At 44.4% G+C, this 23,386-nt stretch overlaps 1 protein-coding gene and 1 long non-coding RNA gene across 6 annotated transcripts in view; one reads left to right on the top strand and one right to left on the bottom strand.

Annotated features, from left to right (window-relative positions):
- LOC144378348 (uncharacterized) overlaps positions 1–4,662 on the top strand; it is a 49,912-nt gene extending 45,250 nt beyond the window's left edge. The window contains exon 3 of the long non-coding RNA XR_013440031.1: positions 2,633–4,662. This is a non-coding gene — a long non-coding RNA (uncharacterized LOC144378348). The remainder of the gene's footprint in view (positions 1–2,632) is intronic.
- Kcnip1 (potassium voltage-gated channel interacting protein 1) overlaps positions 335–23,386 on the bottom strand; it is a 312,467-nt gene continuing 289,415 nt past the window's right edge. For 4 of the 5 annotated variants that reach the window (XM_005334131.4, XM_005334132.4, XM_040273150.2 and 1 more), the window contains exons 2-8: positions 15,002–15,126; positions 13,457–13,526; positions 12,053–12,123; positions 11,180–11,287; positions 5,891–5,995; positions 4,629–4,691; positions 335–1,190 (exon numbers count right to left, since the gene is read on the bottom strand). In XM_005334131.4, coding sequence (XP_005334188.1) covers positions 1,143–1,190; positions 4,629–4,691; positions 5,891–5,995; positions 11,180–11,287; positions 12,053–12,123; positions 13,457–13,526; positions 15,002–15,126 — 590 coding nt within the window. In that variant the 3' untranslated portion in view covers positions 335–1,142. Of the gene's footprint in view, positions 1,191–4,628; positions 4,692–5,890; positions 5,996–11,179; positions 11,288–12,052; positions 12,124–13,456; positions 13,527–15,001; positions 15,127–19,072; positions 19,106–23,386 lie in introns of all 5 variants that reach the window. The other variant, XM_005334130.4, reaches the window with a different exon arrangement.

The following is a 23,386-nucleotide window of genomic DNA, read 5'->3' as shown; positions in this document are numbered from 1 at the left end:
CTCATTGACCCCTGCATTCAAGGCCCTGAGCAGAGAGTGATATCCGCCTCCCAGTCACACCACGTGGGCTCCAGGCTTTCTGCCTTAGGGGGTCTTGGGAGAGCAATCCTGTTGGAGGGAGAGATTGTGAGGGGGTCTTCCCCTGAAGCTGCATTTGCACGTGATCACAGTATTTGAGTTTGAATGGGGTGCTGCTTCAGCTGGCCTGGGGCTGGGGATGAAGATTTTTCTGCCTGGCGCAAGGAAATGCTAATAACTGGATGCCCCGGTGAATGAATGGACCTTCCCTGTCCCAGCTTACCCCTCCTGCCCAGTGGAGTCATGGAAGAAATGATTGAGAGTGTAAGAAATAGTCCGGTTTATTGATTAGAACATGGTATAAAATCACAGCAATTTGCAGGCATTTCTGGGAGGGCCATGCAGTGCTGGGCGTGAGCAGGGGCTGGAGAGGCGGTACACACCACTGGGCCACAGCTCCCGCCCTGGACGTGTTAGGGGACTTGCGTGACTAGCACAGATGCTTGTGTGGGAGAATGATTGGTCCTTGCCTCTGGAGTCGAATGCTGTGGGAGTTTGGGTCATCAGACAATGCCATGCTTCAGAATTCCGTCTTGTTCTACGTGAGTTAGGTGCTGCCTCTCCCCCGTCTAGACACGGTCAATTCTAATTGTTCAGTACAACACTCTCTTCCCACATAGGAAGAGGAACAGGCACGTTGGTTTGGGAGGCCATCAGAGGATGGTGTGCATTTGGCTGAGGTCCTCTGGCTTCCAGACTCCTCGAGGTCTGCTCGACATGGAGGCAGCGGGCAGGGGCACGTAAGCAGAACACGGTGCACTACTGTTGAAGCTCAAGCAGAGGGACCTTCTGTGGGGCAGCGGCGTGACAAGATGGGCATGCTTCCAAAACAAACTCAAATTTCATCTTGTCTCTCTCAAGAGGAGGGAAGAGGAAGAGCTGGCGATCAGACTGAGCCACTGACGCCAGGCATCTTAGAAAGTCTTCGGCAGGGATTCTTCCAAAGTGTAAAAGGTGTTTCTGTCCCAAGAGTTGATGTGTAAAATCAGAACAAGGGCAGACCAGGGTGCCAAGGTGGTTGTCGAGTATAGTGTCTCTAAGAGCCGATGGCTGACTGTCCCCTGTTATATGACGTTTTGGAACAGCTGGAGAGATCTCATGATGTTGTCATCCTGGGAAGGGAGGAGGGGAAGAGAAGTGGTTAGAACTCTCCAGGGTCCTGGCTGAGAAGTGGATAACTCTGTCGAGCTGGGTTTCCTGTCAGAAGGCACTCTAGGAGGGCATGAGAGGAAGAAGGAAGGGGTCCTAGAATATGGTCAACCAAGGCAAAAGGCCTCCTCTAGCCTAAGGAGGAGTTCAGAAAAAAACAAAAACAGAACACATCATCCAATAAAACTGTTTTGTTTGCTTTTCTTTTTCCTCTAAGAAACAAGGGCACTGAGTCAAATGCTTTTTTCTGTATCTATGAAGATGATCACATTTTTTTTCTTCTTTATTCTACTAACATGATTAACTACATTGACTGATTCTTAATGTTAAATCAACCTTGCAAGTTTCCATATGAGGGTTATAATAGCCTCATAAATCAAGTTGCAAAGATTCCCCATTTTCTCTCTTCCCTGAGTTTGTACAAGATTAGCATCATTTGGGGGCTGGGGTTGTAGCTCAGTGGCAGAGCGCTTGCCTAGCATGTGTGAGGCACTGGGTTCCATCCTGAGCACCACATAAAAATACATAAATAAAATAAAAGCATCATGTTCACCTATAACTAAAAATTTTTTTTTTTGAAAAGTAAGATAAAAAGAAGAGATTAGCATCATTTCTTCTTTGTATGTTTGGGAGAATATATAAGTAGAGCTATCTAAGTCTGACATTCTCCTTGGGGGAAAGTTTTAAATTATGATTCAGTGTCTTTTTAAAAAATATGTATTTTTTAGATGTTGATGGGCCTTTATTTTATTCACTTATGCAGTGCTGAGACTCGAACCCAGTGCCTCATATATGCCAGGCAAGCGCTCTACCCACTGAGCCACAGCCCAGCCCCATGGTTCAGTGTCTTTAACAGACATAGGACTATTTAGATTTTCTATTTCTTTTTGTATTAACTTTAATAAGTTGAGTTTTACAAGGATTCTTTTTTGGTACTGGGAATTAAACTTAGGGGCATTTAACCATTAACCTTGAGCCACATTCCCAGCCCTTTTTCTTTTGCATTTTATTATAGACAGGGTTTTGCTGAGTTGCTTAGGGCCTTGATAAGTTGCTGAGGCTGGCTTTGAACTCAAAATTCTCCTGCTTCAGCTTCCTGAGCCTCTGGGATTATAGGTGTGCACCACCACGTCTGGATTGAAGGAATTTATGTCAAACTTACTGGATAATGAACTATTATCTTTTTAATGTCTATGAAACCTGTAGGGTGATGTTATTTTTTTCCCCTGATATTGACAATTTGAGTTTTCTCTCTTTTTATTCAGTCTTAGCATTTGTCAATTTTATTAGTTTTTTTTTTCAAGGAGAGAACTCCTGGCTTTATTGGTTTTGTTATTGAGTGTCTATATTTTACATTTTTTCTAACACATTTTTTTTTTTTTTTTTTTTAATATTTATATTTTAGCTCTCGGCAGACACAACATCTTTGTTGGTATGTGGTGCTGAGGATCGAACCCGGGTCGCACGCATGCCAGGCGAGCGCGCTACCGCTTGAGCCACATCCCCAGCCCTCTAACACATTTTTTAAGGTGTAAGTATCAAATGCAGAAAGTCTTCAAATGTTTGTATATCAAGGAACACACTGCTATATCTATGCATCAGAGAAGATATTTTGAATTACAATGTACTGAAAATGTAACATATCAAAATTTGTGGCATCTAAAGCATTACTCAACTAAAGTAATATTCAGAAGAAAATTTATCCCTAATATAAATATTAGAAAAGAATTATTACAAACCAAAGATCTAAACTTTCATCTCAAAAAAAAAAAACTGGGAAAACTTCAAACCCTAGAAAATTGAAAATAAGAAAGAAGAAGGAAGAAATTAGAACACAAATTAATAATGTAGAAAGCAGACCTATAATAGAGAGAAATCAACAGAGAAAAAAGTTGATTGTGAATGTCTACAATCTTTTTAAGTTGCTATGTGGCAGTTAATCATATGGAACCTGGAGTCAAGCAACCTGGATTCAAATCCTGGAACTTCCTAGCTGTGTGACCTTGGGCAAGTTATTTAATCTCCCAGTGCCTCATTTTCTTCATGTATACAGTTGGGTGGATGGAAATAACTGCCTATGGCGTGGGTGGCAAAAAATAAATGAGTTACTTAATGAACAGCTATAGAAACTGTTGCTGTGATGGAAGAAAATGATTTAAAAAGCCACTCTTAGAAGGCAAAGTCAAGAAAACACACCTCAGTAGGGCATGGTGATTAAATTAGAACACTTACTGTGTTTGAGTCACATTTCTTAACCTTGTAAGGCCTCAGTTTTCTCTTCTTGAAAATAAATGATCAATATTGCTTTTCAGTCAGTGCATAATGGTTAAATGTTAAGACATTTCTGACCCTACTGATAAGTACCTGCTGGCCTGGCCCTCCCCTCCGACTCCAGGATCTTTCCTTCTGGCTTCCCAGCAACTTTCCCAGGACCCCTGGACCCACTCAAAGACCCATCAACTAAAGGTCTAAATGTAAACTTTGCAGGGCTCCTCTAGGGCGCTGGTCAAGGCACATTGCAAGTGGTCAATGTTCAGTCTGATCTAGTTGTTAATATTTAGAACGCCTCCTTGCACGCAGGACAGCTACTTCACAGGGTTACTGTGAAGTTTATGTGATGCACCTGGAACGTGGTAGGTGCTCAGGATGTGTCAATAACTCCTCCGCTTTCTCACATTTTGGTTCTTGGATAGAATTCATAGTTAACTGTGTACTTTCCTGAAATAAGGGGCAAGAGGTATACGTGTGTTCCTCTAAAGTAGATGAAGAAATTATTTCCAGTTCAGTCTCTGGAGGAGGCTCTGGGGCTAGACTGTTCATCAGACTTGGTCGAAGTTTGGTCCAAGGACCAGCAACACCGGGGTCAGCTGGGAGGGTGTGCCCTCTCAGGCCCCACCCCAGACCTTTGGAGGTGGAGTCTGCATTTTAGCAAGATGGTCAAGGAGGTTGGCTGAACATTAAAGTTCTGGCCATGCTGGTCCAGGGCATTTGTAGGACAGTTCCTAGACCCAGCCCAGATCTATAGTCAAGGCGTGTAATATGCACATTCACAACCACCGCAGGGAGTTTTATGCACACCACCATTTGAGAATAAGAGTGGGTTTTTCCCTTGTAGCCTGGGGAGCAGGGCATGAAGCTAGAGGCAGATTGAGAAATGGCAGTGTTGTCCAGTCACAGAGGTACCCTCTGGGTTTTCACACCCCAAAACCTGCCTTTGGGCTGCTGCTCAGTCCTACTCTTAGCCAAACCAGCCACAGGCCAGGGATCCCTGAACTCCTGAGTGGCTATTGTTGGCTCTCAGTGGAGGAATGTGCAGGCTTCTCATTCTTTTCTTCAGGTACCCAAGCCCAAGTCTCCTTTCCCAGATTTAGGGTGTATTGTGGCCTGAGGTCTCTCCTTACCTCCTGACAGGACTCAAGAAACTCGTCTAAAGTCACGATGCCGTCTTTATTTTTGTCCATTTTCTGAAAGACATGACAGGAAGCACATTAAAGAACCTGACAATCTGCATTGCAAAGCTCACCTTTAAAGTTTCTCACCAGCCAGGCAACTCTATTTGGGCCCTGGTTACAACACTTTGACCTTGGTGAGTTTCTTTAAATCAAAAGACTGGTTCCAGACATCGATTTTTTTTTCTGTTGACACCCTAATGTGTTGTATTAGTCTGTTTTCTGTTGCTATAACAAAATATCTGAGGTTGGGTGCTTTAGGAAAAAAGAGGCTTATTCAGCTCACATTTCTGGGGGTTCAAGATCATGGCACTGGTTCGACTTGACTCTAGTGAGGGTCTCGTGGAGGATGGCATTGCAATGGTGGGAGCCCATGTGGAAGAGATCACATGGAGAGAGAGGAAGCCAGACTGTCGGGGAGAGAGTCTTGCTCTTTTTATAACAACTGGCTCTCATGAGAACTACAGCTTTAATCCATTCTGAGGCCATGTCCAGGGGTCTAATGACCCTCCAGTAGGTCCCACCTCTTACAGGTCCCATCACCTTCAACCTCCACACTGAGGAGAAAGCCTCCCACATGTGAGCCTTTGGGGGCACACTCCAAACATTTCTAACCCTAGCACAGGGAAGCCACTAGCTTGTCCCCTGGCAGGAAGAACACCGGACACAAGAGGTTCCAGTTCCGTTCCTGTTGCTGGCTGGGGGAGCTTCCGCTTCCCCATCTGCAAAGTGGACTGGAGTGCACTCTGAGGTCACTCCACTGCTAGATGAATATTTTTACCCAAATGCCACTAGGATGATGCCACTTGCTTTCTCAAAGGTCAACAGTGTCTCCCTCCTGTACCAGAGCAAGGCACTTCCATTTAGAGGTCGCACAGCCTGACCCACCTAGTTTTAATCTCCCTGCCCCTCAGACACAAGTGGTCAGCACCGCACGCGATCAGACAGTTCTTGGTTCACTCAGTCACTCCGAGCGTTTTATAGACTCTAGACTGTTCTGTTCCACTTGGAATTAGTCTATTAATTAATCCATTAATGTACTTCCCTGTTCTCTTCTGCAGCCTGTGCTTCACAGGGGAAGGGACTCCTCGAGGCCAACACATCTTAGGGTTCCTTCCTGTTCCCCGCAGGGCCACACACAGGCCTGGACACAGGCCTTGGGCTCGGATGCTCGGGCGACGGACCTTAGCGGGTGGGTGGCGCATGGCACCCACCTGGAAGAAGACGTCCACGTGCTGCCTGGGCGTGTCCTCTTTGAGCACAGGATACGTGTACTTCCCCATCATGTCATAGATGGCTTTGACAATGTCCATCATCTCCTGGAGAGGGGACAGGGAAGCACACGGGTGGGGACCCCGAGGTCAGGCTCTTCTGAGGTGACAGGGTTTGGGGTCCTGGTTCCCCCCTGTGCTTAATTAACAGGACATTTTTCACTAGACGAGGAGGATTCAAAAGCAAACGGAAGGGCTGTCACCCGGCAGCCTCCTCCTGGAGAGGAGACCAAAGGCCGCTCTCCCCGACCGCAGAAGCTCCTGAGTAGTCAGCTGGGTATTGTCCTCAACTGGGGGTGACACGTGGGAGTCCCCATGCACAGGCTGGGGAAGCTGAAATATCATTCTGAATTTCAAAAAAGCTAATGTTCTGGCTTAGAGATTTTAAAAACCCTCACAGGTTCTGTGGCTGTTTTAAATGAAGAAAAAGGAACCAAGCATCAGGATTATTGATAGGGCACTTGAGTTTTTCTAAAAAAAATCTATTATTAATGATTTTAGATTTACAGAAGAGTTACAAATATAATACAGAGTTCATGTACATATTCCTTAATATAAGAACTTGTCCAACCAGAGGAAAATGATCAAAACCAGAAGATTAACCTGCTATAGTGCTAAGACCTAAACTGTGGAATTTATTCAAATTGCCTTGGTTACCCCAGGTCTTCTTTCTATTTGCAGATCCCCCATTGCATCTAGTTGTGTGTCCAGAGTCTTCTCAGGCCTGGACACTGTCGATGTAAACACTGGTCAATTAGTTGGCAAAGTGAATCTTGATTTGGAACCTGGTTTTCTTATGGTCAGAAGCAATGCTCTACGTCTTGGTGCCTCATTGCTGGCGATGTTGACCTCGAGTGCTTGATTGAGGTGGTGGCTTCTCCTCGGTTTTAGTGTCTGTCTGTGGATCTTGCCCACAAAAGTTACTATTGTGATGTTTGTCTAATCTGATTCTGTATTCCCTTTACTCTTTCTGTGTTCATTAGTTAAACAGAATTCTCCCCATTTTATGTGTATGTTCAATTTTTTATTTGTATTAGTATGGACTGATGGATATTCTACATATTTACTACATTTTTTTTTACTACATTTTGTTGGTGATAACCCATCATCATTTTTCATTTTTCTGCTTAAATTGCTTCAGTGACTCCTGTAGCCTTTCAACATGTCCCTTCCGGGATCCAGGATTGTCTCGTATTTTCTCTCTGTCAATCTGGGGACCAACCACTTCTCCAAGGACACTGGTTCTTGGAGTATTGAGAGAACACCATGCTACTTTCTGAGTTAAAAATGTAATAGCATACAAATTAACCTACTTTCTGAGTTAAAAATGTAATAGCATACAAATTTTCAGGTCATCTTTGCAACTTGAGAGAGAAATAGCTTTTCATTGTTGTAATAGACTTCACTTTCTTGGTGAGATTTTTAACGTTAGGCATTCATTATTTTTCACATCATTTCCTGTGGACTTTGTTCAGTTATTTTACTCATTGTGTTATCTATTTCTGATTGGATGGTGAGAGCTCTTTCTATACTTTGAAAATTGTTAATTTACATAGAGATATTTTAAAAAAATCTACCACATGTTCAATACTGCTTCAAGGAAATGCAAAGGTAAACACGGGATACCCTTGCTTTTGTTAAGATGACTAGCTAGAAATATCAGCCCTTTCTAGGATTACAGGTTGTAAATATTTTAGCTAGTCTGTCATTTGCTTTTCAACTTTGTTTATGATGATTTATGATGTACAGAATGAAAAAGACTTGTAGAGTGAAACTATCAATAGTTTTCTTTTATTACTTCTAACTTTGACTTTATGTGTTTTTCATTCAAGGTCAGGTGTCTGTGTATGACTTCTAGTTCTTTGAGAGTTCAAAATCAACTATATATATCTATGATTAATTTGGATGTATAAGTGGGAATGTTTACTGTCAAAGTAGCTAACCACTTTCCCCAGAATAATTTAATTATCAGTCATCATTTTATTCTTTCCCTTTGTCATAAACCCAGCTCTCACTTGTACTTGGTGTTCTCTTCTGCCCACTGACCCTCCTCTCCTCATTGCACCTGTTATAAAGCTTTAGCTCTGTAATTATCTGGTAGAGTTGGTGCCACCATTTTTCTTTTCGAAAATTATCTTTGCTATTCTCATCTGATTACTTTTCCAATGTGACTCTATAACAACTGTGCACATTTTCCTCCCCAAATAGCACTTTCATTCTGAGTAGGAGTAAAATAAATTTAGTTAATTAGAGAATAATTGCTATCTTTACAATATTACTGTCTTTATAACATACTCGCCTTCAGAAAATGGCGTGTCTCTCTACTTATTCACGTTTTCCTTTTTGTATTTCCCCCCAAAACCTTTTATCATCTAAATTATGGATATTGAAAAATAGCTATGTGCTTTAAATTTTACTATTGTATTATAATATCTTTGTTACAGTTTTCTGTGTAGTTATAACTGACCAACCAAAGTCTTTTTGTTCTTTATATATATATATATATATATATATATATATATATATATAACTTTAAGTTCTATTATTTTAAGTTGATTTTCTTGTCTTTGTTTTCCAGATAGAACATAGTATCATTAATAAAGGATGTTGCAACCTCCTGTATTTATGTTTCATTTCTTTTTCTGACTTATCATACTTGAAGAACTTTTAGAGAATGTTAAATAACAGTGTGGGTGAGCTGTGTGTTCTCTTGTCTCATTCTTGCTATAACTGGGAATCTCTAGTGTCACTATGAAATATGAAACTGGGTATCATGCTGGGGTATTTATGCTGAAGAAGTATTGTACTCCTAATTTATTAGCAGTTCTTAAAAATATCAAGAATAGATGGTAAATTTTATCGAATGTGATTTTAGCATCATATCATTTAATCTTCTGATATATTGATCTGATGAATTATTTAACAGACTTTCTCTACTATTGAATTATTCCTGCAATAAACCTCATTCTAGTCATATGAATTTCTTTAGAGTACCAGGATTCATTTCATTTGGAATTTGTGATCTATATTTTGAGTGATATTGGACTCTTGTTTTCTTTTTTGCTTGATGGGACTTTCTTTTTCATTCAACACATTTTTTTTGAGCACTTTCTATTCCTAGCCCTGGGCACTTCTGCCTTATAGTACACTTTTTAAAAAATAAATCAAACTTATTGAGGCATAATGTTCTTACAACAGATTAATCCACATCAAGTGTACCCTTAGATGAGTTTTGAAAAATGCATACACCCATGTCACTGCCACATACCCAAGATATGGAGTATTTTCATGTCCCTTTGCAGTATCTGTCAACCTCTGGCACCAGAAAACCACTGGTAAAATTTATGTCACTATGGAGTCACTTGCATTTTCTAGAATTTCAGATAAATGGAATCATACAGTATAACTGAATTGTCTTCATCCACTGGTTCATGGGACTCAGGGCCACTGATGCTGGCAACATCATGGGTTTCCTCTTACTGCCGAGTGGTAACCCATTGCATGGACACACCACAATGTGTTTATCCATTGTCCAGGTTAGCAGACATTATTTGGGTTGTTTTCTGTTTGGGGGCTGTTATGAAGAAAGCTGCTATGAACAGCTCTGCTTTTGGAATTACATATTTTTTACATATTTTGAGTAAATCTCTGAAGGTGGGTTTTCCGGATCCTATGTTAATTGCACGTTGAACTTTATCAAAGATGCTGAGACATTTTCTACATGTCTGTGTCATCTTACATCCCACCAGCCTGCACGAGTTTCTATTGCTCCACATCCTTCCAGCAAGTGGCCTTTTTCATGGCAGCCATTCTGCTGGGTGTATAATTATATTTTGTTACAGTTATAATTTGCATTTTTTGAAGGCCAGAGATATGGAGAAATTTTTCATGGGCTTATTGGCCATTCACTTATCTTCCTTTCTGAAGTATCTGTTCAGCTCTTTTACCTACTTTTAATTGAGTTATCTTCTTATTGAATTATAAACATACATTTTATATTTTGGACACCAACCTTTTGCAAGGTATAGAACTTAAAAGCCTTTTCTCCGAGTCTCTGGCTTGCATTTCCATTTGCCCCCTACCTTTTCAGTGCTGAGGACCCATCCCTGGGCCTCAAGCATGCGAGGTAAGTGCTCCACCCCTGAGCTGCACCCTGGCCCTGCAATTCTACTTCCCTAAAGGTGTCTTCCAAGGAGCTCTGTCTTGCCTCAGAGCCTATCAAGTGGCTGTTCCTTTTGCAGGAACACTTTTCCTGGCTTTTGCATATCTGGCACCAGTGTGGCAACTCCATCTTAGTCGCCTTTGCGACCGTCCCTGCTAAGACATCTACCTATCTGTCTGCATTTGGCCTGTTTACTGTCCCTCCTCCATGCTGCTCTGTGGGAGCAAGCCGGGTCTGATGGTTTGCCTCTTTCTCTCCAGCACCTAGAACGCCTGGGAACCCTCACACAGGTGTTGAGCAGCACGAGACAGAATGAATGAGGAATGAAGTTAAGGAAACCTTCTGAGCATCAGTGTTCTCTCCGTACCAAGAGAACCTGGCAGGGCTGAGGTGAAGGTCAGAGAGGATGTCCAACCTCTGGGCAGCATGCCTGGCTCATAGGAGCTCAGCAAATGGGATGCCTCGGATGCTCAACTCAAGCAGACATCAATCACAGTGAGTTTTCAGACAGGCCTGTGAGCATCTCATCAGCTGAACGCGTATTGAGATTCTAAGTGTCAATCAATGATTCCAGGATTGATTGGCTTGATTTCTTTAAAGACAGTGACACCTCCCTTCTTCCTTTCTCTGGCTTTATTTAGGTGACGCTATGCTGGGGCGATCCCATGGTAGTCCCCTCTTCTTTAAAAATCTCTTTTCTCTTTAGGGACTGCCTGTCATTCCACCATTTCAGCTTTGGGCTCTAATGTGTGGCTGCTAACTGGCTAAAATTGCAGGTCCCCTATAAGGAGGAGGCCTTCACTAAAACAAATCGTGGGTGGTGTGCACCAAATCTGTGTGGCCCAGGACACAGGAGGCTGCCGAATCCTCTCTCCAGCACCTGGGAACAGGGCAGGGCCAGCAGTGGGGGTAGTCAAAGACACCTTGTTCATTTTTCTGGGACCAGCTCTGTGGCCCCAAAGTGGATCTGCCGCATCATTCAGATAATTTCATCCTCATGGCTGGGGGTTGCTTCCTAGTCTCTTGGCACCTCCATTGTCCCCGTCAGCCCCTGCTCTCAGCTCACTTACCTCTTTGTTTATGTATCCATCTTTATTGATGTCATACAAATTAAATGTCCACCTTAGTTTCTCATGGACAGTTCCTCTCAGTAAAATCGACAGAGCAGTTACAAAGTCCTGAAGCAGAAGAGACAGGAGTGAGTGAGCCACCAAGCTGCTGGGTGGGCAGCCGGCTCTGTGGGTCAGACTCCGTGGGGCTTTTATAGAATGACGTCTCTCCCTCCCGTCTGGTGTGCCCAAAGGTTATGGCCAAGCTGGCTGAGGAGCTCCCTCTGGGCACTGCCCACGCTGCGCCCTGTGAGGAAGGTGCCCCTTGGGGGAGAACGGAGCTCTGCATTGTGAGTCACCCCCAGGCAGTTAAGTAAGCCACCTCCATTCCAGACTGACCCCAGGTTTGCAGTCCTGTGCTTGTCATGCTCTGGCAGCTCCCGGTGGGGACTATGGATGGGGAGTATGGCTGCCCATGTTCCCGCCCGCCTCTGCCAACCTGCTAGCTCTCCAACCTTGGTAGAGCTGCTCAGCCTGCCTTTGCCTTATTTTCCTCATCAGGAAAATGACAGGAAGCAACTCAGCACTGAAGGGGTATCGTGAGGATTCCACCAGATGACCAATGCACAACGCTGAGTCCAGAGGCAGCCCTGGTCAGCGGACAAGTGAATGCTTAAACTTGTCGGGCTCAGACCCCGAGTCCCCGAGGACCTGGAGAGTGGGGAGAGTTGCTTCTCTCTCTCTTTAGGAAATGTTCATCACATGCATAAAGTTTCTTTGTTTTGACTGAGAGCTTTCCCTGATGTGACCCATTCCCCCCAGGACCCTGTGACTTAGAGGGAGAGGCAACAGGAAGCAGGGGACTCCCAGAATGTACCCAAGAGACTAGCATACCTCGAACTTCACGGAGCCCGCCTGAGTGGTGTCGAAGGCGTTGAAGAGGTAATGGGCGTAGGTGCTGGCATCTGCAGGCAGAGAGGGGGCAGGTGAGGAGCTGAGGCTCCGCATGGGGGAGGGGGCTTTAAACACAGAGGCAGGGTTTTGGCCAGAAGGAGAGGGCAACCGAAAGGAGAGACTGGTAGGCTGAAGCCCACTGGCTCAACCCCTGGGGTTCAGGTGGGTAGTTCTAGTAAACAGTGGGACATGCCCTTGCTCCTCCTCTAGCCATCTTGGGATGATTCTGGCCTCCCTGTGCATGTAGCCTCTGGTGGCTGGCTGGCTGGCTGGCTGGTGACTGCGTGAGGGTCTGAGCAGCCATGTGGTGCTACCGAATGAGCCTTTGCTCAGGAGCAGAGACCTGGCTTGGGTGGCAGCTCTGTTACAACAGAGCTGTGTGTCTGGAGGCATCTAAAGCAACCTCTCTGAGCTTCCCTTTCCCATCTCTGGACATCCATGTAGTAAGACCTATGTCTTGACATTTTTGAAGAAGTATGTTAAACTAAAGCCCCACCTGCCACCCAGCGAAACCTAACAAAGACACCTCAACAGAGGTCAAGAAACCGGTTCTGGGGCCTGCGTGAGACAAAGCTGCTTTCCCTCAACTTGGGTTGGGGCCTGTGCTGGGCACCTAGGGAAGCACCATCTGCTGCTGAGGAGGCCCATGATCAGCAGGGCCTGTAACGTGTTTGGGACTTGGATCTCTGTATTGTCTAGATCCAGGAACAGGATTCTGCAGGAGATGGCTCCTGGGGACAGAATGCAAGGTGGCATATGACACACGAAAGTCTCAGGAGGGGCCGCTAATGTGGCCCTAGGTCCCTGGGGCCAGAGCTGTCCCTAAGGATCAGGTAGGTGATGGAGCAGGTGCTGGGGGTCCAGTACCCTTGCTATGCAACTTCATAAGCATGACTTTGTGCTGTCCGTATCTTGGTGGACTCGTCTATTTTATAGTTTCTAGCAGTTGCTAAACTTCTTTCCCAAACTTCTGGCTGGTCTCAGAAAGAGTCTGGCCCCCTGGAGGAGCCGGTGTGGAAAGCTTGGCCCCAGGCACTTCTGGGATCCCCCTGTCTGCCATGCACTAAGGCGTGGTCCTGGTAACATGCCCAGGGTCTCTGAAACTCGCTTGTTCCTTCTGGGGTCACAATACCTGCTTTCCGGAGCTGCCAGGAGACCTCTGAGGGACACCACCCACCTCCCTCCCCTCCTGGAGTGGGTCCTTTCAGTGTTCTTTTCTGTTGACGCTTTACAGAACCCCACAGCTTTAATAAGGAGGAGACAGGAAAGGAGGGTGGACTTGGAGGAAGGGCCGGTGCCGACTAGAGAGGGAGCTGAGAGGGCCTTGGTCAAGGTCAGACTCACCTCCATGAGGAAAGAACTGGGCATAGATCTGCTTGAAGGTCTCTTCATTGACCACGCCACTGGGGCACTCCTGGGTGAAGGGAGAGAGTCAGTGGGACATGTCTGGGGGTCTGCCCAGGAGAGGAGCCTGGACCCACCCTTGGGGTCCAGGTTCCTCTGATCCCTGGTGGGCAGCCCTGCATAGCACCCATGCATTTCTGTGTCTCTCAGGCGGGTAACTGGGACATAATCCCACCTTAGGACCAAATCTGCTTTGCAAAATGATGAGATGTCATCTGAGAATGGATGCCACACAGGGGAAAGAAATGGGGCTTCAGAGTTAAACAACCTGGTTTTGGATCCGGGTTAAAGCATTTCTAAGCTTTGTGACTAGGGTCATGTCAGTCTCTGATCCCCAACATCTTGACCTGTAGAAAGGGGGCCAATTTTCCCAACAAGGTTGTTGGGCAGTTTAACCCATCGTCTCGACGTGGACCATCTATAAAAACTTAACATAGTGTATGCTATATCTTATAATATTAAAATCAGAACATAATAATTGTAATATTAATATAATAACACATAAGTTCAAGATTATGATTTCCAACCTATTTTCATGTCAACTTCATTGACATATTTGAGAACTGTAAACTTAATGTATGAAGTGGCACGGAACCACGGTCGATGCCAACCCATGTTGATTCCCCTCTGTTCTGGACACTGTGCCATCTGCTGCCATCCAGCTGCCTCTTCAAGATCACAAGGAAGAGGCCCAAGGGCAGCAAGCCAGGTATAGGACAGGCACAACCAGAGCTCAGTAGGAGGGGAGGTGCCCCAGGATTGTCAGATACCTTCAGGAGGTATGGGAATCCCTAACAGCCTTGGGAACACTGAGACTGTGGTCAGTTTGGAATTGACCAAGTTCTGCCTGTAGGCTGCACCTGGAGGAGGGTGACAGGAGCACCTTCCTCTAACTCAATCCACCCCAGGATTTGGGAAGAAGTTTGCATTGAGATTTAAGCTTAAAAAAAAACCCCACAAAATAAAATAAAACCAGTATCCAGGATGGACCCTGAGAACTCTTGATACTTACTTCCCCGAGATGGCAGGATGTGTTAATGTAGCTACTACTAACTCCCTGCCCCTGACTCCACCCCCAATTACCCCTTGGCTTCCTGTGTAGCTCACAGGAAGAGGTTCCAGCAAGAGGAGAGGGGTGTCTGGTTCCACTATCAGTCTGTATTTCATGGTCCACGAATTCTGGGACATTCAGGCTGACACATCAGCCCGTGTGAGCTTGATTAGCTAAGTGAGCGAGCTCAATTGCACCAATTGTGAATACCTGCAGCTGAGGCTGGCTCAGGACAGGGCAGTCTCCCACGGTGGCGCCACCCTGTGGAGTTTCTGTGCCGCCAGCTAACTGCCCTCGCCTGGAGCTGATCTTGTGCCCCCTTTGCCCTGGTGGCCTCCCTTGCACAACCACAAATCCGGGACACTCCCTTGGGGGCTCCCATGACATCGGGAGGATTCAGCCCATGCAGAGCCCGCGTGCCTGCCCCATCTTACGTTTTTGAAGCCTCGGTAGAGCACTTGCAGCTCCCTCTTGGTGAAGTTGGTCTGGGCCTCGAGCTGTTCCAGTCCTTCAGGCCGGTGGCACACCATGGTCATCTCCAGCTCATCTTCAATTTTGTCTGGAACCAGAGGGGACGGCATTGGAGCATGATCTCAGAGGCCACTCTTGTCAGGCCACAGTCTGGATTGTCCAAAGATGGAGGTCATGGTGTGGGACATAGGTGGGTGGCGGGTTGGGGTCCACCCGGAACCCCACTTCCCTGACCAGTACTGTCTGTCTCACCATCTGTCTACTCTGTGACTCTAGGTGTGACAGATGTCAAAAGGGAGGGAGTGTCAGCTGTGACAGGGAGGTAGGGAAAGGAGGGTGGTTGTGGAACCGATTTCCTTCCTTTCCAAACACTCTTATAGCATATTCAAATTGCTGCCCACTGGACCTTCCGAATCTGCAGACACAGGTAAGCCGGCAGAAGGACAAACACTCTCCCATCAGCAAAAGGAGCAAATCTATAGAGAAAACTGAAGTCTCCCGGCATGGGACACCTGCAGGAAGACTAGCATGACTTAGTCGAAAGTTCTAATTGTGGACTGTTTCATGCTAATTTAAAAATCTGCATTTTACATGGTATTGTTTCATAGTATCTGCAAGATATTCTTAAGTACTAGGAAAATGACTTCAATAAGAGCTACTTTGTATAAATAAAAGCTCTGGTAGCATTTGAAGGGCCCCAAACTATTGAGAGTTGCTTTTGCTCTTCCTTAGAGGGTACTACATGTGGTAACAGTGTTGCACTAGCTGTTTAGAAAGTGCCCAGTAAAGCCAGCAATTTGTCCACTTTGCATTGAAGGATCACAACACTCATGAATTAGTGGAACCTTCGAGATGCTTTATTATCAGAGGCATAAGTGACTCTTTTCCTTTGGGCTCTGCTGGAATACTTTCAATAAATTTATTCCAATCAAGAACCAATAACCACTTGACCTTCCATGCCTACCCATGTCACGCAGACAGACATCATCAGACCCATGGAGTGAACAACTGTAAATCTGAACTTGCAAAACTAGCAAAGAGATGGATGGGCGTCTGGAACACACACATCATGTCATCGTCATACCCGTGAGAGGCTGATGGTCCCTGTGGGAGAAAGGGCTGAGCAGGTGCTTTAAATTCTATGCACTTCTCTCATCAGGGTTGATCTCTTTGTGACAGATTAGCTCTGCAATTGTTACTTTCCCTTTTCAGATTTTGATTCCAGTGAGAAAGGAATCCATCAAAGGAAGTTTGCATTTTGTACATATCCCCAAAGGTAAGGGATAAGACTACAATAACTTGGTAACAATTCCTAATTGATATCTTTTCTTATGTGCTGGGCAACAACACATATCACCTTATCCTTTTGGGAGTGAGGCAGATGATCCAATATAAATAAGGCACTCTGTTTATACAATGTAGTGGCAAGTGGCCCATTTCTTCATAATTCTTGCAGAGCCTTTAATGTTATGTTTGTAGCTAATGAGATAAGTAGCAATTATCTAAACACTGGAGCATTTCTATGTAAATGAAAGGGCTGATTCTCAGGAAATAGAAGGAAAAAAAAGAGAAAATGAAAAAAATCCACATAAGTCTAATCTAGGATGCTTACATATATTTTATGTATATTTTAAACTCATTTGAAAACAGAAATCAAATATTGGTTTAAATCTCCAAAAATTAGATCTAATAGGCCTTTCGTAAAAATGCACATATATTTAACTGTGCATATATTCTTTAATTTTTTTTTAAAAAAAAACCTGTGCATATATTCCAAAGAAACTTTAGAAGAGGCCACAGAGGTTTTAGTATCCCTCTTATTACCCTTTGCTGTCAGCATGGGCCCAGTAAAGGAAGGGGAAGCAGCAAAAATCAAATTAAAATATAAATAAGGAATTTTTAGAAAAAAAGATGCAGTTTTGAAGGTATCAAGTCTACCTGTTGAGTTTTCACTTATCCAAAAGCATGAAACTCTTTTTTGCAGTGGGGTCTCATTCCTTATTCTTCATGGGACCAAATTCTTTCCTAGCTCAGGGAAATCTCTTTGCAAAAGTTAGAAAGAATCCGATTCAGAAATGTTACTTGCTTCCTATCATCTTTATTAAAAATGCACTAAGTAATTATTGAAACATCAACGACTGGACCCACTTCATTAAGGTGGAACCGGAAGTTATTAATAAATGATTTGCCTGCCATCTGCACGGCAGGATCAATTTCCATAAGCAACAGATCCAGTCTCAGTCCCATCTGGGTGTTTGGATAGTGCTCACCGAGCTTTTGCTTTCATTTGCTTTAACAAATCATTGTTATTTGATTTTTCTGTCTGAAAAGAGCAGGGACAAAATGGAATTCACATTTTGGGGGTTCCAGAGGCTGGGGAATTGCTTGTGGATGTTAGGAACTTAAATCAGAGATTTAATCCTGTGGAAATGACTCCCTAACGAGAATCAATTTGAACGCCTTCTCTTTGTTCAAAGGTTTTTATGCAACTTGGTGTTGGGTGGGGGAGGGAAGGTCCCCCACCCTTCCCATGTGGGACTTAGAAGACAATTACCCAATCGGTTCAGGTGATTTTCTGTCTGAGTGACTCACCAAGTGATAACCTCTCCCACTGGGGGTAATTACGAGATGGAATAACCCACCAGAGGGTGCTGCACAGATTCCCACACAGAATAGTCCATGACTCAGGGTTTCGGGCTATTCTGAGAGTAGGATGAGAGCATTAGACCCTCTCAGATTAAGAGACAGCAAACTCTGCATTGTTTGCCTACACCTTCCTGAGTTTCTGTGTCTTTAAAACACACGGGGCCCATGCTAGCAAATATTCTAGCAAATATGTCTTACAAGCTCTGTCACTAACTAGTTTATATCTGTGTCCTAGGTCACATAGGCAAAATGTGACAGAGCTGGACCCCAAATCCAGACAGTCCCAGCTCTTTTGTTGGGGCTACGGGTCCCCACAGTGGCTTCTACTTCCTTCCAGTGAAAATTTCAAGCTGGTTTTAACCAGCCTGAGGTAGTCCTGTTCCTAATAAGCTCCACGCCTGTGTGTAAGTTAGACCCTCAGACTGTGCGGCTACGGTCTTCTCCCCGGTGAGATGTTTCTTGTGAGACTCCTGAACACGGCTATGACCAAAGATCCTGGCTGCCTCCTTCCCCTGGGGCTGAAGGTTGCTTCTCTAGGGAGGGGTGTCTGGGTTGGACTTTATGCCCACCCCTTATTTTGAGGTTGCAAATGGTGGCCTGTGGGCTGAATCCAGCCCAAGGAGAGGTCTCATTGTAAAACATGTGCTTTTCATTGGTTGCCAATGTTTACAGTGAGAGATTCATGTGTCAGGTTGGATTCTTGATTTCTTTTGAAAAAAAAAAACTGTGATTATTTGACAACTTAGGTCTCAGATTTGCCAGGTCACTGTCCACTGGAGCTGGGCAGAGACTGTCTCATCTGGGCAGACGGAGCCTCTGGGCTCCCTCTGGTTCAGTGCTGCCTCTTTTAATCCACTGAAGCTACCTGCCTAGCCCTGGGGACGAATGAGTTTGGGTTCTCAGGTCTGAACCTCCTTATCCCACCCTCTGTCTGCATATCCCCTCCCCCACAGTCTATTTCAACACATCCACTTTGTTGCCCTAGAACTTGAAGCTGATCATAAGAAATAAATGTAGTAAAATAGAGAAAAACTACCTCAGGAAATGTTGACAAGAAGGGAAAAGAGAACACAGAAATTCAGGCCATTTGTCCTACGCAGTTACTACACTCCAGCCACAAATTAGCTCTGAGTTTTATGTATGACATGTTGCTCATGAAAAGAAAATGTCAGTTTCTAAGGAGAAGCAAAGCCTTTCCTAGGACTTATCTCTAAAAGAACATTCCCAACTTTTTCTATGCAGGTCAAATTTGCTACAAGGGGCACAGAAAGTGGGTGAATGAGAAGACTAATTGCACAATAGATGCTTCATCAAGAAGCTCTTCCTTTGCAACTAATATGACCAAAGTACGCAAGTTAAAGTGTTTTTTTTTTTTTTTTTTTTTTTACCTCTCTGATACTGGTAATACCACCAGGCGATGTCTAGGAAAAAGTAAGAAAACATTTTACCAAATCCATTCAATGAAAAAACAAAACACATTTTTATTGCCCCTCCGAGAATGAGCGGGTCACCATCTCAGGAGCAGAGCAAGACTGACTTCTCCATCCTTCGCCCATGGTCAGAACAGGCAAGAGCCATGAGTCACCTCCCAGCAGGCTCCGGGAGCATATGCCCTCAGCCATGCCCTCAGCCATGCAGCCATGCAGCCCAGAGAGAGATGGGATGGCACTCGGCAGAGGATGCACGGATGTGGATGGGTCCTTGGAAATACCCGTGTGGGATGGAGGAGTGGCTTACAAGATTCCCTCCATGAGGAAGCCCCCATTACCCCCCTCTTATTGTGATTCAAAGCTGAATATCTTGCAGGGTGATTTACTTCCTTATCAGGGACATTCTACTATGTATATATTCATGAGAAAATAACTCTGTTTCCTGCTCCCTTGAAGCTTACAATCTACAGGCCTTGGCTTCTCTCATCCCTTCTTAAGTGTTTGAAGTAACTCAGATGCAGAAGATGGAACAACTATTGGAGAGAAGAGGTCACACATTAAGATGTGTGGCCGAGCGGACGCTGCCTAAGCTCTGTTACATCATATACAAGACACAGGACAAAACATCAGGCCTGGAGAATCACCAGTGGTCTGGGGGAGCTGGGTAGGTTCAGTCGATGCCTCCTGTTGACCTTTTCTGGTCTGTTTGGTGGTCAGCTGGTTCTTCCTGTTAGCTGTTATTTGAACCTCCTCCTGTTTTGCCAGCACCCCTGACTAAGAGTGTGGGTTGCACAGCTACCATATATACTGTGTCTTAGTACCCACCCCCAACTCACAACTCCAAACAGGGATGGTTTATTTCCCTGCTGCTCCTAAAAGTGCTAGTATGCATGGCTGGGTATCCATGTCTTCTGATTTGCATGCCATGGGAGAGACTTATTTTGTTAGATTTAGTTTGATTACTCTGGTCAGAGGTATTTGTATACATTCATTAATGGATTTGTACTAATAGACTATATTTTTAGAGCAATACTAGGTTTACAGAAAAATGGCACAGAAATTACAGAGCAGCCCTATACACCCCCTACCCCAGGGTCTCCTATTATGAACATCTGAAATTGGGGTGGTGTATTTGTAATATTTGATGAGCCAATGTCAACAAGATCATGCTAATGGAAGTCCACGGTTTAACATTAGGGTCCACCCACCCTGGGTCACACAGTCCTGTGGTTTTTAACATGCATCATGTCAAGTATCCATGGTGAGACTATTTTAGAGAAGCTTCACTGCCCTGGGTGAAGTGCTTAGGTAGTATTTTGATAGAGAAAAGTTTACAAATATGGACTGACTTTTTCAGCACCTCAGGCATGTGGTAGGTACTGAGAAAGGGGTGAAAGAACACAAGGTCTAACATGTATAATTCTTGAACTGGGGGGAGGCCCACACATAGACCAGGGTTGCAAACACAAATGCCAGTTGGGATTGGCAGGGGGTTTGGATGAGTACAGTGATGGGTGGACAGACAGAGTGGCAGGACTGAGGACTGGAGAGCAGTTGCCCCTTGAGAGGGGGTGAGCCCAGTGAGTCTAGACTTTCCGAAAGATGTCATAAGTAAAAGATTGTTCTTCCTAGTTCTTAGATGTGATCAATGCACTTAGCATTTAATACACGAAGTGTATGCCAAATATAACATCCCTGGGAGGGGGGTGCTCTGGGCTGCTGGCCTCAAACTCTTCATCAGCAAGTCATTCAAATGCAGTGTGGATAAGCTCAAGAACTGGAAGCAGAGGGGAGAAGCTCCTAATCAATGCCACTGGGGTGGCATGGAACTGGAGGGGAGGGATGCCGCCAGAGAAGGCTTCAGGGGAGGGGAGAAGCCATTGAGTCTTGAAGGAAGAGGGACAAGGGAACAGCACATGCAAAGGTGCAGAAGCTGAAAGACCCCTGAACAGTGAGCTCTCTTGCAGCAGAGCTGAACTCTACCGAGAACAGCTAGGAGAGAGGGTCTCAGCCATCAGTGTGAAGGTATTGGAGGGCCAATAGTGAAGCTCCTGCCCAAACAAGTGGATCTTCCTTCACCCCAGCACCTTCCAGAAGTTGAAGACTCAACCACATAGTTGACACATTTTTTAATTCTACTATCCACCATTCAATGCAAACTTGCCAGGCATGTTAAGAGATGGGGCAAGAGGAAGAAAATAGAATATTTTCTACAATAGAATATTGATCTACAGGTGATCCAGGCTCTGACTGGCACAATCGGGCATGGACTTTAAAATACGGTGAACATATCCTTGAGAAAATAGGTAAAGAGGCTGGAAAATTCCACCAGAGAACCAGGGTATATTAAAAGGCAATTCAACATTTTAGAATTGAAAAATATATTACCCCAATTTACCAACTAAATAGACCAATTTAACAGCAGGTTAGACATGGGGGAAGAGAGAATTTGGTAGATGGAGCAATAGAAAAACATACAGACTGATGCAGAGAGAGAGAGAGAGAGAGAGAGAGAGAGAGAGAGAGAGAGAGAGAGAAAAGAATGGAAAATACAGGTAAGAGCATAAGTGATATATGGAATGCAATGAAAATTTCTGACATATAATTGCAGTCCCCAAAGGGAGGAATGATTATAAAGAGTGATAGAGATCATAAATGAAAGTTTTATAAATGGATGAAATATATGAGGCCACAGATTCAATAAGCACTACAAACCCCAAGCAGGTTAAACCCCAAGAAAATCACAGGGAAAAGCAACCGCTAAACTGCTAATGTCCAAAGAGAAATAGGAAATCTCCAACACAGGACACCACGCGTCAGATAAAACCCTAACTACTTGCTACGTGTCAGCCCAGACAAGGTAAGAGAAACTGCTGGAAAAGATCAGTCCTTCTGGGCTGGGGATGTGGCTCAAGCGGTAGCACGCTCGCCTGGCACGATCGGCCCGGGTTCGATCCTCAGCACCACATACAAACAAAGATGTTGTGTCCACTGAAAACTGAAAAATAAATATCGAAATTTTCTCTCTCTTTAAAAAAAAAAAAAAAAAAAGATCAGGCCTTGGTGCCCTGCAAGCCTGAATCCAGAAAAGCCAGCATGGCCATGTGCACAGCGGATGAAGGAGAAGTCAAGTTGAGAAGCTTTGGTAAAGATGGGGAGGGGCTTCCTGTTGTGAAAGGCTCCCTCAGTTGGGAGATACAGCAACCGTGAATCAGCACACACTGCAACCCAGCTTCTGAATGCCTGTAAAGCAAAGACTGACGGGACTGAAGAAATAACATCTTCACAATCACATTAGAGATTTGAAAACACCCCTTAATGCAATTGATAAAACAAGCAGACTATAAAAAAATCAATATCAACACAGAAGGTCTGAGCTAACAATGAACTTGGCCCCACTGACCTATAGAGAGCTCTTTACCCAACAATCATAGACCACTTCACATTGTTTTCCAAGTGCATGTAGAATATTTACCAAAAATTGATCATTTCCTGAGGCACAGTCAGTCAGCCTCTATGTTTTGCAAAACAAATATTATTATTATTATTGGTACTGGGAATTGAACCAGGGGCACTCTACTACTGAGCCACATCCCCAGCCCTTTTAATTTTTTATTTTAAAACAGAGTTGGTCTTGAACTGCCAATGAGCCTCCTGCCTCAGTTTCCAGAGTAGCTGAGATGAAGCTTGCCCCCTGCACTCAGGCAGTCTCAATAAAGTTTGAAGAGTTGGAGTTTCAGAATATTTTCTACCCAGGCTGAAATTAATCAAGATATCAATAGCAAAAAAAGAAAACCAGAAAATCCTCTAATGTGAGAAATCAAGCAATTTAGATCTAATTTCTAAGTAACTCATGCATCAAAACAACAGCTCATGGAAATTAGAAAGTCTTGGGAACTACAGGACAATGAAAATACAACATATTAAAACTTGTGGGAGATTACTAAAGCTGTACTCAAAGGAAATTGGGAAGAGCTGCATATTATTTACATGACACAATGTCCATAAAAGCACAGAATGCTGTGCTTCCTCTTGGAATCACATTTCCAGTATGACCAGTGGTTCAGCGTTGCCTGAACTATGGTGTTTACATTAAAACTATGTCAGTGATGGATTGCTGGCATTCAGAAATGTCACCTCCTTCCCCTTCAACATGGTGGGTTTGCTCTGGGGAGGTCAGCACCATTTTGATTGACAGCATCCCCTCATACAATTGGGGTGAAGATCTTTGTTGGTACCTGCATGAGGCAGAGGGGAAAAGTCTTTCCGTCC

The sequence above is a fragment of the Ictidomys tridecemlineatus genome, chromosome 1 (genome assembly GCF_052094955.1).
Source record: "Ictidomys tridecemlineatus isolate mIctTri1 chromosome 1, mIctTri1.hap1, whole genome shotgun sequence".
Lineage (NCBI taxonomy): Eukaryota > Metazoa > Chordata > Mammalia > Rodentia > Sciuridae > Ictidomys > Ictidomys tridecemlineatus.
The sequence above is the reverse complement of the archived record's forward strand: the minus strand, read 5'-3'. Positions and strand labels throughout refer to the sequence as shown.